Below are 16425 nucleotides of genomic sequence, written 5' to 3'. Positions count from 1 at the left end.
CATAGGCAGCAGAGAACTGGAAGGAAAGGCAGCCAAAAGAGGAGTTGGCTTTGGTGATGACCAGTGAAATATACCTGCTGGAGCGTGTGCTATGGGGGGTTGTTGCTATGGTGACCAGTGAGCTGAGTTAAGGCGGAGCTTTACCTAGCAAAAACAAAAACGTATTGATGACCTGGGGCCAGTGTGTTTGGCAACGAATATGTAGCGAAATGGCTATTGTCCGAGATAGCTGTGAACCATTCACGCCGCTATCATTCTGTTAGCAGTTGACGTTAAAAACACCTATTTAATTTTAATGCAATCAATAAACCAACTATATGCAGTAGTAATCTCTGACGTGCTAGCAAGGCCGTGGGTCTTTACTCCAGGGTCTCTTTTTGTATATTTACTTCCAGATCAGAGGGCAGCTGGCTGGGTTTGTTTAGGCTGCAGTCCCTGGCCCTTCCACGGTGGTGGTCTCCTAACCTTAGTTTCATTAAGTGTTAACTCCTGCACCCTGCAGTGGGCGATGAAAGGACCAATCCCCTCTCTCTTTGGCCCTGAAGCCCGTCCCTCGCCCTGTGGGACATTCCATGGCCTTGAGACTGGCTGGACACTTTGGAGGGTTGTCAGTAGTGGGTCGAAGGACACTTTTAACGGCTATAAACCCATGTAGAGAAATAGACAGAGTAGAAGGACACTCATAGCCTCTGTTGGCCTCGTGTTGAGACAGTCTGTAAACACCTCTGGCAGGTGGCAATGTGTTGACACACTTGTTGATAGGCTTCCCCCATCAGGGGAGTTGGAGGAATCTTGAGAATTTGTGTTCTGTTGCTATGGTCTTTCTCCATCTCAATGGTTCCATTATCTGATCATTTCAGAGGGATTATATTTGCATGATGTTCAAACCAGTTCCAATGGTTATTATGCATGAATGATAACAGATACAGAGAATTAGGAGGGATTTGTCTTGGGTAATGTATTGTAGTTGTTTGTAGGTGATGGCTGTTTTCCTTATCCCTTGAGAAAACACTTCATTATTAACTTGGCCCAAACCCTATCAAGTTGTTGCAAATATCAACAGAGTTGAAGTTAATAATTTGTTAATCATTTTAGCATCTGTAGACCATTTGTAAAAGGACTCATTAAATAAAGTGATACCAAAATGTTAGTTAGGGCCAGGCACCACAGGCTGAAATTACATTTTTGCATCTACCTATATTTTTGAAATGTGTTAATATTTTGTCCCATTAATATTTTCGAAAAGTAAACATACAAATGTCAAAAACTTGATGAACATTTATATTTTATTTTGTTTATCATACTACCGTCATCAACATTTTTATGAATTTTAAGCATTAAATGGACATACTTAAAAACTTTCAAAGCTCACTACATTAAATTACATGTAATTTAAAGGGATATTTTATAGCGAGTGTTACCAACTGGACTATAATTAGTAACTTACTTTGAAGGGATGGCGATTGGGTCTAAATATGCATTTGTTATAGTCTAAATTCAGTGCACTTGTTTTTAACTGTCATTTCTTAAATGTCAGATTCTTCCAACATGCCAACACGTTTTTCTCAGCTTCAGAAGCATCAGCATTCACCAAATGTTGTGTGGTTTTCCTTAGATATATTCTCCAGACTTGCCCAGAGGGAGTTATTGATATGTTGTAAATGTTTTATTGTAGATAAAATTTTTCTTTGGAAAAATGTGCCAAAAAAGCTTTTAGTATTTTACAGATAGAATGATGGAAAAAGTATTTATCCACAATCTGCTCTGGATAAGTCTTGGAGTGTCTTAACATAATGAAACTTCATCCAGTGTCCAGAAAAATGGATTTCTGTGATATGCAAATATGCACATATTAATGACACATCACAGCATTTGCATATTTTCATTAAACCTTTAAAAAATACAATTATAATCAAATATATTTTACATTAAACTGGTAAAAGTTGGTTATGATATGATTAATGGGAAAAAAATACCCTATGAGGGTGTGGTGCCTGGCCTTAACTCCAGCAGGTTTGGTGATTTTACAGCAAGTCAAGTGGCATATTGTCCAAGTAGTTGTTTTAAACTCCCCAGCAGGTTTGTTGATAACAGAAAGATAGTGAAGTTTTAGAGCCACGTATCCATGGGCCCCTGTAGAGTATAGACATATCATAGAAGTAAACTACTATCCATTCTGAGGGGAGCAGGCTGCTGATATTTGTTTTTATCTCATCGGAATGGACTCAGGTTTCTCTGCATGAGGAGAGGACCGGCTGCTTGGCAGATGTCGCTCTGTGCTGTACGTATCAAGCGTCTCAGAGTAGGAGTGCTGATCTAGGATCAGTTTTGTCTTTTAATATCACAATGAATAAGAATACATTGACGGTACTTGATCCTAAATCAACACTCCGACTCTGAGACACTTGATACATCCAGACTCTGAACTACATTTATTTCAGCCGTGTGTTGCTGAAGGCTTAAAGTTTAACCAATCAGCTGTGTTTAACTGAACGTCTAAACCAATCAGCTCTCAGTCTGGACAGCAAAATGTGTGATAATAGAACACCTCCATATTTGGTCTCTGATTCTGGCAGAGAAACACAACATTAATATGATGGTTTTACTAGTTTATTACTTGTTTATAATATACTGATTCTTTGGCGTCAGGCATACTGCTTCTGTTGTAGTACTGAATATGATTTAGTAGCAAGCTTGTTGGAGAACCAGTAGTACTGCTAGTGCTGTCGGACAGACTGCTCTGAAACACATGAGTGTTTCCCAACACAGCCATACTTCTGCCAGACAGTCATCTGATGCTCTCTCTCTCTCTGTGCCCACAATCTGCTGCACAACTCTTCTACCCGCTTCAATAGGCTGTGTAACAGTGTGGACTGGAATTCTCCTCCAGTATGACAGGGGAAAGGGCTGAACTGTGTGTGTGTGTGTGTGTGTGTGTGTGTGTGTGTGAGAATGCGTGTGTGTGTGGAAAAGCGTAAAGATACCTTCATAGAAAATGACAAAAGTAAAAGTCACTGAGTAAAAGTATTTAGTTTAAAATATACTTAAGTATCAAAAGTAAATGTAATTGCTAAAATATACTTAAGTATTAAGAGTAATAGTATGAATCATTTCAAATTCCTTATATTAAGCAAACCGGCACCATTTTCTTGTTTTTTTAAATTTACGCATATCCAGAGGCACACCAACACTTAAGTACTATTTTAAAGTATTTTTAACTAAGTATTTTGCATCACTGTCTAAGACTGCACCCAAAATGACACCCCATTCCCTAGATAGATAGTGCACTACTTTTGACCAGCAATACCTTGATCAAAGTAGTGCACTATCTAGGGAACAGGTTGTCCTTTGGAATTAGTCTAAATTCGGACCACATTTCTGTGGCACCATTTGTGCAAAGAAGCTTGGAGGCTGCTGCCATAGTTTCCTATTAGTTTCCTATAGTTTCCGCCCCCCCCCTGAAACCTAATTTGAATTATACAAAAATCACCATAAAAATCTGTCAGTTTAAGTTAGAGATATCTGTTTTGCATTTGATGAAATCTCAATCCACCGCATCCGCCTATGTCGCACTTCCACATCTGTGGTGAAAGGTGACAGAGCTAGAGCGGTGTTTGTCAGACCATGAGACATCCCGAATATCGGTCTTCTCACAAAATCATCTGTAGCGTCCGAACAGTTTGGCCTACAAACTAATATGACCCCTCTGTGGAAAGGTGACTCTCACGAACACATACACATTGCTATAGGATGCCCACAGGCCTCACAAGACAAGGACTGCCACAGGAAAGGAAGACGCAGAGTTACCTCTGCTGCAGAGGATAAGTTCATTAGAGTTACCAGCCTCAGAAATTGGCAATTACCTGCACCTCAGATTGCACCTCACAGAGTTCAAGTAACAGACACATCTCAACATCAACTGTTCAGAAGAGACTGCATGAATCAGGCCTTTGTGGTCGAATTGCTGCAAAGAAACCACTACTAAAGGACACAAATAGGAAGAAGATACTTGCTTAGACAAAGAAACATGAGCAATGGACATTAGACCGGTGGAAATCTGTGCTTTGGTCTGAGAAATTAGAGATTTTTGGTTCCAAATGCTATGTCTTTGTGAGACGCAGAGTAAATGGATGATCTCTGCATGTGTGGTTCCCACTGTGAAGCATGGAGGAGGAGATGTGATGGTGCTTTGCTGGTGACACTGTCAGTGATTTATTTAGAATTCAAGGCACACTTAACCAGTATGGCTACCACAGCATTCTGCAGCAATACGCCATCCCATCTGGTTTGCGCTTAGTGGCACTATCATCTCTTTTTCAACAAGACAATGACCCAAAACACACCTCCAGGCTGTTTAAGGGCTATTTGACCAAGGAGCGGGATGAAGTGCTGCATCAGATGACCTGGCCTTCACAATCACCCGACCTCAAACCAATTGATACGGTGTGGGATGCGTTGGACCAAGAGTGAAGGAAAAGCAGCCAACAAGTGCTCAGCAATGTGGGAGCTCCTTCAAGACTGTTGGAAAAGCAATCCTCATGAAGCTGGTTGAGAGAAAGCCAAGAGTGTGCAAAGCTGTTATCAAGGCAAAGGGTGGCTACTTTGAAGAATCTCAAATATAAAATATGTTTTGATTTGTTTAACACTTTTTTTGGTTACTACATGATTCCATATGTGTTATTTCAAATGTTTTGATATCTTCACTATTATTCTACAATCTAGAAAATAGAATAAAAATGTTTTTTAAATGAGTGGGTGTGTTCAAACTTTTGACTGGTGGTGTATATATGTATATATATAAAGTAAGGGGTTAAATGCACATAAAAAAAAAAAAAAAAAATGTTTCCTGATCTTTCTCATATCTCTCAGATATAGGACAGACACTTCAGGACAAACAAACAAAAACATTTTTGGGGTGGGGGGGACAATTTGTTGTTCTGGTGAGACAGATGTGCAGCTTGTCTCAGCCAGTCGAAATCATGAATCAGCATAATTTGTATGTATAAATACGAAGAAATATCAATAGAAAACAGGTCAAGCGAAACGAAGTGGCACATTTTCCCTGTTTTACCATCCTTGTGAGGACTTCTGGTCCCCACAAGGATAGTACAACCAAACTTTACACACACAAAGAGATGGAGATAGTTCTGGAATGTTTATCCAAAATACAAGATGCTAAGCGATTATTTAGAGGAACACTTTCAACACGCAATATTAATGAAGAACACAACTCCATATTCAGACTCCTCCTAACATGACATAAATAACACTACAAAGTTTTGAAAATGAACTTGAAATTGAATTCACTTCTTTAAAAAAATGTTTTATTGTGATTTACAGTGCTCTATTTATCTCTGTGAGTTGGTGTATTTGGAACTAGCCATGGGAGAGTTTTTCAATGCCGGCATTACCGTTGAAACAATTTATCTTTGAAGTATTTTAATACAATAGAATATTTGTAGCTACTTTTTAAGTAAATGCCTGCAGTCAACCTTTGCAATACGTTAGGAGATAAAGAAGATCGCGTTCTTCATTTCACCTGTCACATCATTTTTCATTATGAAGCTTACCGGTAGACCCCCGTCACGTGGAGTTTGTTTACAACGAGAGACCCGAGTCTTGTGAGTCACTCACTGTTGTGCAGCACGCGCCATGTGATCTAGTTAAAGTAGGGAATTCACAACTACATTTTGCCAGCTAGATATCTTATAACTATTAAGTTAACTGTCTAAATGTACTATCTAGCTAAGCGGTTAGTCTTGCAAAATTGTTTGTAACTCAACCAATAAAGCCTAATATTGCGCAAGCCAGTTTACAAACATTTGAACGCTGAAGGTGACCTGCAGATAAAGTGCCAGATCAGGAATAGGCGATCTCGTTGGTCAGCGCGCGAATCTGCGCACGGCGCGCAGTTTGACGAGGCTAATGATATTGCCTGGGGTTGTTCGTCATTCAAAATGCCTTGTAGATCAACGACTGTCAACATAATTACATGCTTAGTTAGACACTGAAGAAGAGGATGCAGTTGTCACACAAGATGAGCGGTATTTTCAGAAGGTAGAAAGAAAGTCATTTGAGCAAAACATTTTAGTGAACCTGCAATTTGAATTGATTTCTGACGGATGCATGCTACTTTTGGGGTCCTGCTGACCAACGCACAGGGACAGATGCATATCTGTGAATAGTTACATCCCTAGTGCTTATGCATCAGTTGCTGAAACCATGCTGAAAATAAGAAATAGTCCTGTGGCTGTAAAGTTTGGCTCGGGCCAGCACAATATTGTGAAATGTGTAGGACGAGCGCAGTGTGTTACTACAGTATGAATATGTTATGAGAAATGATAGGAATTCGGAGGTTATTATTAACATCTTATGATGAGTAAACTTATGACCCACTACATAGACAATTGCTTTTTTGGAGGCAGGGGATGTTTAAACGAGGCTGCCTGGATCTTTAATTTAAAGACCCTTGCGCCTTTCGGTCTCAATGTAGACTTTGATCTAAACCCATTCTTGTGATTGTGTTTTTGCTATCCATTGTAAATAATGTTTGTAGGCATATGTAGCCAAATTGTATCTATGATTGTATGTAATGTTCTTTTTATATCTGTAAATTGGTCAATGAAATCAAGCCACAGTCGGCCATGATTAACTAAGGCCAGAACCTAGGAAGAAACCTAGAGAGGAACCAGGCTATGAGGGGTGGCCAGTCCTCTTCTGGCTGTGCCGGGTGGAGATTATAACAGAACATGGCCAAGATGTTCAAATTTTCATAGATGACAAGCAGGGTAAAATAATAATAATCACAGTGGTTGTCGAGGGTGCAACAGGTCAGCACCTCAGGAGTAAATGTCAGTTGGCTTTTCATAGCCGATCATTCAGAGTATCTCTACCGCTCCTGCTGTCTCTAGAGAGTTGAAAACAGCAGGTCTGGGACAGGTAGCACATCCGATGAACAGGTCAGGGTTCCTTAGCCGCAGGCAGAACAGTTTAAACTGTAGCAGCAGCACGGCCAGGCACCTGTGTATCTTTTCAAACTATATAAATTAGTAACCCGCAGTGTTTGCCATTATACCGTGATGAAGACAGCTTGGCTGTCCAAATGTTGGTTATTAAATTATTGCATCTGAGCTCTCAGAGTGTGCAGCTCTTCTTTTCTTTTCCAAGATGTTCTTTAGCTGACCTGAACCACGCTGGACTGAGCTGGCCTGGTTACACATCCACCATAGTTGCTGGAACGGTACTGGACAGAAAATAAGTGTCAGCACAGTTTGGTTCAATAGTGTGAAAGGAGGCCTGGGAAGCAACTAAAATGTTAATATGAAGATGTTATGAGTTAGGTCTAACTAGGAGTTAGGATCTCATCCCACCGCATATAAAATGTCTGTTTTGGAAGCAGGGATTGTTCCTAAGCTGATGTTCAGATATTCACACCACAGACCAATGAGACCAGGGCCGTTATGGTCACAGTTGGCTTTGCTTTCATCCCCCTTCTTCTCTCAGAACAGTTAATTTGGCAGCCACAGAGACAGTGGCTAAATCCCAAATGGCACCCTAATTCCCTATATAGTGCATTATTTTTGACCAGGACCCATAGGGCTGCTATTCGGGACGCAGACACACTGTCTCCAGCTCACATAATACAGAGTCAGTCTTGCCTTCTGCTTTGTGGATATCGAGTTACATAAGAACTATTGAGTTAAGGAATCAGGATGGTAGATTGAAGAATACACTTATTATGTCAAGTGTTTGGGAATGCACATTATTGGTTAATGTGTGTGGGGGTGGTTGTGTGTGTGTGCATGTGCTTCTGTCTGTCATTTCTATCTGTCCATCTGTCCGTCTCTCCGCCCTTTCTGTCTGTCCATTCTCTCAGTTATCTCTCAGAGGAGGCCAGCAGATCCAGTCATACTTGAGTGAGATGCCATGTCTCTCTGTCTGTCAGTGTCTGTCTCTCTGTTATGACTATGCCTCACCTCATGTGTTTGATGCAGGCCTGTGCCCACCGTTGGAAGAACGTCTACTATGACTCTGAGCTCATCCTTCCCCATGGTTACTGTTCCATCATCCCTCCTACGCTGCAGGGCCGGACCCAAGCCCTCATCCCCTGCTATGAAGGTACAGAAGTACACACACACACACACACACACAAACTGTACAGGACAGGACCAAAGCCCTAATCCCTTGGTAAGAAGGTACAGTAATGTGATACAGTAATAATCTTTAGATTTTTCTCTGCCTGAAGTACCCCCTCATGAACGATTTTCTTTTGAGTCTTCCAACGTAACCCCTGCTTATAGGCCAGTTACTCTTATAAGTAATAGCACACCATGCTGAGAAACACTGCTTCACATCCACTTCATGATGGATTAGATCAAATAATGTAGAATCATTTCCTTCCTGGTAAACTATGCATACACGGATGCCTTCATTCTGAAGACAAACAGACAGACAGTAAGGTCATGGTTACTGCATGAACATTTCAATGGAATTCTTCCATCAGCCAAATTGACTCACACTGTACACAACTTAGACACAGACAGCGACTTTACCAAAGTGTACTGAGTTTATAAGTAGGATGAGGGGAGAGGGCTTGTGTGTGTGTTTAAGCTGTGTATACCCTCGGCCCCGGGTTAGACAGTGCAGGTAGTTTATCATGGCACACGTTCTCTCCGGCTCTCACAATGAGTTATAGATTTACTGCACACACACACACACTCCAGACCACTGACTGATATCCTGACTTTAAAAGCTAGCTGGCACTTTTTGAGCCTTGAAGTGTGTTCACTATTCCTCTCTCTCTCTCTCTCAAACCAACTTAAGAGAGAAATATGATTATGCTGCTAAAGGATCAAATATTACACGCACACACCCTATGCATCTACTCATGTTTTATTTATTTATCTGTTATTTTACCAGGTAAGTTGACTGAGAACACGTTCTCATTTGCAGCAACGACCAGGGGAATAGTTACAGGGGAGAGGAGGGGGATGAATGAGCCAAATGTAAACTGGGGATTATTAGGTGACCGTGATGGTTTGAGGGCCAGATTGGGAATTTAGCCAGGACACCGGGGTTAACACCCCTACTCTTACGATAAGTGCCATGGGATCTTTAATGACCTCAGAGAGTCAGGACACCCGTTTAACGTCCCATCCGAAAGACGGCACCCTACACAGGGCAGTGTCAATCACTGCCCTGGGGCATTGGGATATTTTTTTTAGACCAGAGGAAAGAGTGCCTCCTACTGGCCCTCCAACACCACTTCCAGCAGCATCTGGTCTCCCATTCAGGGACTGACCAGGACCAACCCTGCTTAGCTTCAGAAGCAATCCAGCAGTGGTATGCAGGGTGGTATGCTGCTGGCATATGCATTATGATCTGAAAGGAAAAACTGATCCCAGATCAACTGTCCTACTCTGAAACTCTTTGTTTGCGCCATTGTGACACCCGTTCTCGCAGGCCCTTGTGCGCGGTTCCGCAAGGGGCTGCGTGTAGGGGATCACCGACAACGATGAGACAGCCTATAGGGAGGAGGTCAGAGACCTGGCAGTGTGGTGCCAGGACAACAACCTCTCCCTCAATGTGATCAAGACAAAGGAGATGATCGTGGACTACAGGAAAAGGTGGGCCGAGCACACCCCCATTCTCATCGATGGGGCTGTAGTGGAGCAGATTGAGAGCTTCAAGTTCCTTCGTGTCCACATCACCAACAAACTATCATGGTCCAAACACACCAAGACAGCCGTGAAGTGGGCACAACAAAGCCTATTCCCCCTTAGGAGACTGAAAAGATTTGGCATGGGTCCTCAGATCCTCAAAAAGGTTTTACAGCTTCACCATCGAGACCATACTCTCTTTACCCCTACCTACATGTACATATTACCTCATTACCTCAACTAACCTGGCCCTCACACATTGATTCGGTAACGGGTCATTTCCCTAGAATGTTCTATACAAGTGTCATGGTATGCGTCCTTAATGGCACCCTATTCCCTACATAGTACACTACTTTTGACCACAGCCAGGATTTCATTACATTATTTGTTTTGATTCAGCCAAGTGAGTTTCTTTTTCAAATGAAGGCAGGCCTTTATTTCTTGATTGGACACGCAGGTTTAGATTTTCTTTAATTTTTTTCCTTTCTGCTATTGCTTCCAATCTCACGGAGCCACTGCAGCTAGGCATGCACGCGCGCACACACACACACACACACACACACACACACACACACACACACACACACACACACACACACACACACACACACACACACACACACACACTTCAGCTAGGCCTCAGATGGGGCCATGTGTACCCTGTGATTCAGAGAGATCCAAGCCCAATATTGTTCTGTAACTCGAGAGGTAGTGTCCCCCCAAGTGTGAGTTTATGTTGAATGTTGCCTTACTCTGTAGTTTGTAACACTGCTTCCTAAATGTCACCCTATCCCCTACATAGTGCAATACCTTTGACCAGGGCCCATAGTAAATCCCATAGGGATCTGGTCAAAAGTAGTGCACTATATAGGGAATAGGGTGACATTTGTAACAATGCCTAACTTTCTTCCTCCTGATTCCAGATTCCTACTTGGCTGGCGCTGAAGACTTTGACTAGGTCCATATGGAATACAGAAATAAGAGGAGTGAAAGTGCTGGCTAAGACACAAAGCGAAATCATTTGTGGTTTGTTTTTTCTTTGCAGACTATAAGCAGAAGTATGGGGAAGAGCACGGCTCGTGCCAAGCGGGGATAGCGGGCGTTTTTACTGAGGTCAGTAGCAGTGCATTCTCCATGTTCTACTTTTCTCTTCTTCTAATGCATGTGATACTGCTTCTGTCTCTGTTAGTTCCGTCATACTGTCTGGAAGTTGCTCTTTCAGTCCGGGATATGTTTTAATGCTCGAATACACACGCACACTCACACACACACACACTGGACAGACACAGACGCCCCGGACACACACGCTCACCACAAGCACAAACAAACACACAGACGACAGTCATAGTGTTTTTAGCAACGCGCATGCCCCGTCCACTAGAGAATCTGTCTTTTTCAGCCATCTATGTCCTTGGTTTGAGGTGTGAAAAATCCAATTGTCACTTAAATCTCGCAGGATTGAATGCTTTCATTTTACTCCTGCGACTCTTTTCTACTCTTGTTTGTGCCTGTCGTTTTTTCTCGTTAACGTTATGACCGTGGAAATGTTTGTAATGACCTGTCAAACAAACCACGGTAATGGCTGAAATGGGCTCAATGGAATAAATTGGCTAGGAGAGCATTAAAGCTCGGGAATTTAAAATCTCGACACTTACATCACAAGTAGGAGAAGAAAGATAACTTTAGTTGGTGGAATTTAAACAAGTAATCATTTGACACAGCTGAAATGTTTACAAATGAAATGCGCTGAAATAAAAGCAACTTCGGAAACTGAACACTGGGTTTATAGTGGTATTATTTCTGATCTAGAAAACAACGTAAAGTGTGTATAGAAAGATGTAATCTAGATCCAAGTGCGTTGATTTTTTTACCTGACGGTATCCTGCTATTGACACACAAGTTGAATTATGCAATAGAACATGACAACAACAGTAATTAATGAAAGGGAAAGGGGGATACCTAGTCGGTCGTACAACTGAATGCATTCAACTGAAATGTGTCTTCCGTATTTAACCCGACCCCTCTGAATCAGAGAGGTGCGGAGGGCTGACTTAACCGACCTCCAATGAGGCAGTCTAGACAGCACAGGTGAGTGCAGGCAGACAGAGGAAGGTTTTGTGGTTGCAGCCCTGTTCTACGCCTTTAAGTTAATTCATTCAAGTCAAATAAAAAGTTGCATGGACTCACTCTGTGTGGATTAATAGTGTTTAACATGATTTTTGAATGACTACCTCATCTCTGTGCCCTACACATACAGTTGAAGTTGGAAGTTTACATACACCTTAGCCAACTACATTTAAACTCAGTTTTTCACAATTCCTGACATTACATTTCCTTGTCTTAGGTCAGTTAGGATCACCACTTTATTTTATGTATGTCAAATGTCAGAATAATAGTAGAGAGAATGATTTATTTCAGCTTGTATTTCTTTCATCACATTCCCAGTGTGTTAGAAGTTTACATACACTCAATTAGTATTTGGTAGCATTGCCTTTAAATTGTTTAACTTGGATCAAACATTTCGGGTAACCTTCCACAATCTTCCCACATTAAGATGGGTGAATTTTGGCCCATTCCTCCTGACAGAGCTAGTGTAACTGAGTCAGGTTTGTAGGCCTCCTTGCTCGCGCACACTTTTCAGTTCTGCCCACACATTTTCTATGGGATTGAGATCAGGTGTTTGTGATGGCCACTCCAATACCTTGACTTTGTTGTCCTTAAGCCATTTTGCCACAACTTTGGACGTATGCTAGGAGTCATTGTCCATTTGGAAGACCCATTTGAGACCAAACTTTAACTTCCTGACTGTTGTCTTGAGATGTTGCTTCAATATATCCACGTAAATTTCCATCCTCATGATGCCACCATTTTGTGAAGTGCACCAGTCCCTCCTGCAGCAAAGCACCCCCACAACATGATGCTGCCACCCCCGTGCTTCACGGTTGGGATGGGGTTTTTCGGCTTGCAAGCCTCCCCCTTTTTCCTCCAAACGTAACTATGGTCCTTATGGTCAAACAGTTCTATTTTTGTTTCATCAGACCAGAGGACATTTCTCCAAAAAGTACGATCTTTGTCCCCATGTGCAGTTGCAAACCGTAGTCTGGCTTTTTTAATGGTGGTTTTGGAGCAGTGGCTTCTTCCTTGCTGAGCGGCCTTTCAGGTTGTGTCGATATAGGACGCGTTTTACTGTGGATATAGATACTTTTGTACCTGTTTCCTCCATCTTCACAAGGTCCTTTGCTGTTGTTCTGGGATTGATTCGCAATTTTCGCACCAAAGTGCGTTCATCTCTAGGAGACAGAACGCGTCTCCTTCCTGAGCAGTATGACGGCTGCGTGGTCCCATGGTGTTTATACTTGCGCACTATTGTTTGTACAGATGAATGCGGTACCTTCAGGCGTTTGGAAATTGTTCCCAAGGATGAACCAGACTTGTGGAGGTCTACAATTGTTTTTCAGAGGTCTTGGCTGATTTCTTTTGATTTTCCCATGATGTCAAGCAAAGAGGCACTGAGTTTGAAGGTAGGCCTTGAAATACATCCACAGGTACACCTCCAATTAACTCAAGTTATGTCAATTAGCCTATCAGAAGTTTCTACAGCCATAACTTCATTTTCTGGAATTTTCCAATCTGTTTAAAGGCACAGTCAACTTAGTGTATGTGAACCACTGACCCACTGGAATTGTGATACAGTGAATTATAAGTGAAATAATCTGTCTGTAAACAATTGTTGGAAAAATGACTTGTGTCATGCACAAAGTAGATGTCCGAACCGACTTGCCAAATGTATAGTTTGTTAACAAGAAATTTGTGGAGTGGTTGAAAAATTAGTTTTAATGACGCCGACCTAAGTGTATGTAAACTTCCGACTTCAACTTTATATGTGAAGTCCCTCAGTCCAGTATTGAATTTCAAGCACAGATTCAAACACAAAGACCACAGAGCTTTTCCAATGCCTCACAAAGAAGGGCACTTATTGGTAGATAGGGGAAAGAAAAGGAGACACTGAATATCCCTTTGAGCATGTTGAAGTTATTAATTACACTTTGGATGGTGTATCAATACACCCAGTCACTACAAAGACACAGGCATCCTTTTTAACTCCGTTGCCGGAGAGGAAGGAAACTGCTCAGGGATTTCACAATGAGGCCAATGGTGATTTTAAACAGTTAGAGTTGAATTGCTGTGATAGGATAAAACTGAGGATGGATCAACAACATTAGAGTTATTCTACAATACTAACCTAAATGAGAGAGTGAAAATAAGGAAGTCTGTACAGAATAAAAATATTCTAAAACATGCATCCTGTTTGCAATAAGGCACTAAAGTAACACTGCAAAAAATGTGGCAAATGAATTCACTTTTTGTCCTGAAAACGAAGCATTATGTTTGGGTCAAATCCAACACAACACTTCACTAAGTAACAATCTTCATGTTTTCAAGGATGGCAAAATCCTAGAGGAAAATTTGCTTCAGTCTGCTTTCCAACAGACACTGGGAGACAAATTAACCTTTCAACAGGACAATAACCTAAAACTCAATACCAAATATACACTGGAGTTGCTTAGCAAGACGACATTGAATGATCCTGACTGGCCTAATTCCTTTTTTGACTTAAATCGTCTTGAAAATCTGACCAAGTGCTCAGTTTGACCGGGCGGCCAGCCCTAGGAAGAGTCTTGGTTGTTCCAAACTTCTTTCATTTAAGACTGATGGAGGACACAGTGTTCTTCGTTACCTTCAATGCTGCAGAAATGTTTTGGTACCCTTCCCCAGATCTGTGCCTCGACACAATCCTGTCTTGGAGCTCTGCAGACAATTTCTTCGACCTCATGGCTTGGTTGTTGCTGTGACATGCACTGTCAACTGTGGGACCTAAAATAGACAGGTGTGTGCCTTTCAAAATCATGTCCAATAAATGTAATTTACCACAGGTGGACTCCAATCAAGTTGTAGAAACATCTCAAGGATGATCAATGGAAACAGGATGCACCTGAGCTCAATTTCGAGTGATATTGAAAAAATGTTTTCGCTTTGTCATTATGGGGTATTGTGTGTAGATTGAAGAGGTAATTGTTTTATTTAATCCATTTTAGAATAAGGCTGTGTATTCTTTTTTTCATTTTTTTTCATTCATCTTGAAACATTTTTAGAATGTTTCTTCCACTTTCACGATACAGAGTATTTGTGTAGATTAAAACAATTACTAATCCATTTTAATTCCAGTTTGTAACATATTTTTTTGAAAAAAGTCAAGGGGTGTGTTTACTTTCTGCAGGCACTCTATTTATGCAAATTAGGCACGTATAATTGTATTTATTTTAACACAAAATATAAAATAAATACCTGATACCATTACAAAATGTATATTTGAGTGCACTCTAAGGGGGAAAAAGGGACATTTTACAATTTACAGTACCAGTCAAAAGTTTGGGCACGCCTACTCATTCAAAGGTTTTTCTTTATTTTGACTATTTTCTACATTGTAGAAAAGTAGTGAAGACATCAAAACTATGAAATAACACATATGGAATCATGTAGTAACCAAAAAAGTGTTAAACAGATCAAAATATATTTTATATTTGAGATGCTTCAAATTAGCCACCCTTTGCCTTGATGACAGCTTTGCACACTCTTGGCATTCTCTCAACCAGCTTCATGAGGTAGTCACCTGAAATGCATTTCAATTAACAGCCTTGTTAAAAGTTAATTTGTGGAATTTCTTTCCTTCTTAATGTGTTTGAGCCAATCAGTTGTGCTGTGACAAGGTAGGGCGGTATACAGAAGATAGCCCTATTTGGTAAAAGACCAAATCCATTTTATCGCAAAAAACAGCTCAAATAAGCTAAAAGGAAATGACAGTCCATTCTTACTTTAAGACATGAAGGTCAGTCAATCTTGGTCCAAGCAAGTAGGTGTGTCCAAACTTTTGACTGGTACTGTATATTGAATACTTGAATTCCCACCTAAACTCCATTAATTATTTGTCCGTGCCAGTAAAATGTTTTATGTGCTATAATTCATTAAATAGCTGATGGTTTTGGAGTGCCTTCATCCATTGTCTAACTGAGGCATTTATTAGAATTGTTTTTAAAAACATTTTAGCAATTTTGATGACAGACAAAGAAATCTACCAAAGCCATGTTAGTCTCCTTACTTATTCCTGTTTCCATAGGCTACTAAGAGGGGCTGTGTTAACCTGACTTGACCTCTCTGATACACTGTAAGCCTTGTCAGAGTGTCAGAAGGAAATAAAGATTTATTTTGCTTTCACAGTGGAAACGCACAAGTCCGTTAAGAACAAATTCTTATTTACAATGACGGCCTAACCCGGACGACACTGGGCCAATTGTGCGCCGCCCTATGCGACTCCCAATCACGGCCGGTTATGATACAACCTGGAATCTAACCAGGGTCTTTAGTGAGTGCCTTAGACTGTTCTCTGGTCAAAATGTGTGCACTATATAGGGGATAGGGTGCCATTTGGTACACAGCCATTCTCTTTGTACTTAGTCTGTGCTTTTGATGAGATGAAATAAGGACATATCAAAGAGGTAGTGCACCGTTTAAAGTTGTGCCAGTCCATTAAAGTGTAATCAGTAATTTGACTTATTGAGTTATTTGCTGAGCTGTCTGAATGTCTCTGTCTGTGTGCCCAGAGAAGAGCGGTGTTCTGTTCTATTCTGATCAGGCCCTGGAACATAACAGCACCAACACCACCACCATTATCTTACTTGACAGAGAGTAGCAGTTCCAAGCCCAAAAC

At 41.1% G+C, this 16425-nt stretch overlaps 1 protein-coding gene across 1 annotated transcript in view; it reads left to right on the top strand.

Annotated features, from left to right (window-relative positions):
* Nucleotides 1–16425, top strand: part of itga9 (integrin, alpha 9) — a 139623-nt gene that overhangs the window by 7762 nt on the left and 115436 nt on the right. The window contains exons 4-5 of the mRNA XM_036956146.1: nt 7995–8118; nt 10705–10772. Coding sequence (XP_036812041.1) covers nt 7995–8118; nt 10705–10772 — 192 coding nt within the window. The remainder of the gene's footprint in view (nt 1–7994; nt 8119–10704; nt 10773–16425) is intronic.

Source organism: Oncorhynchus mykiss, chromosome 20 (assembly GCF_013265735.2).
Source record: "Oncorhynchus mykiss isolate Arlee chromosome 20, USDA_OmykA_1.1, whole genome shotgun sequence".
NCBI classification, from domain to species: Eukaryota; Metazoa; Chordata; class Actinopteri; order Salmoniformes; family Salmonidae; genus Oncorhynchus; species Oncorhynchus mykiss.
Note: the sequence above shows the minus strand (reverse complement) of the source record. Positions and strands in the feature narration are given on the sequence as shown.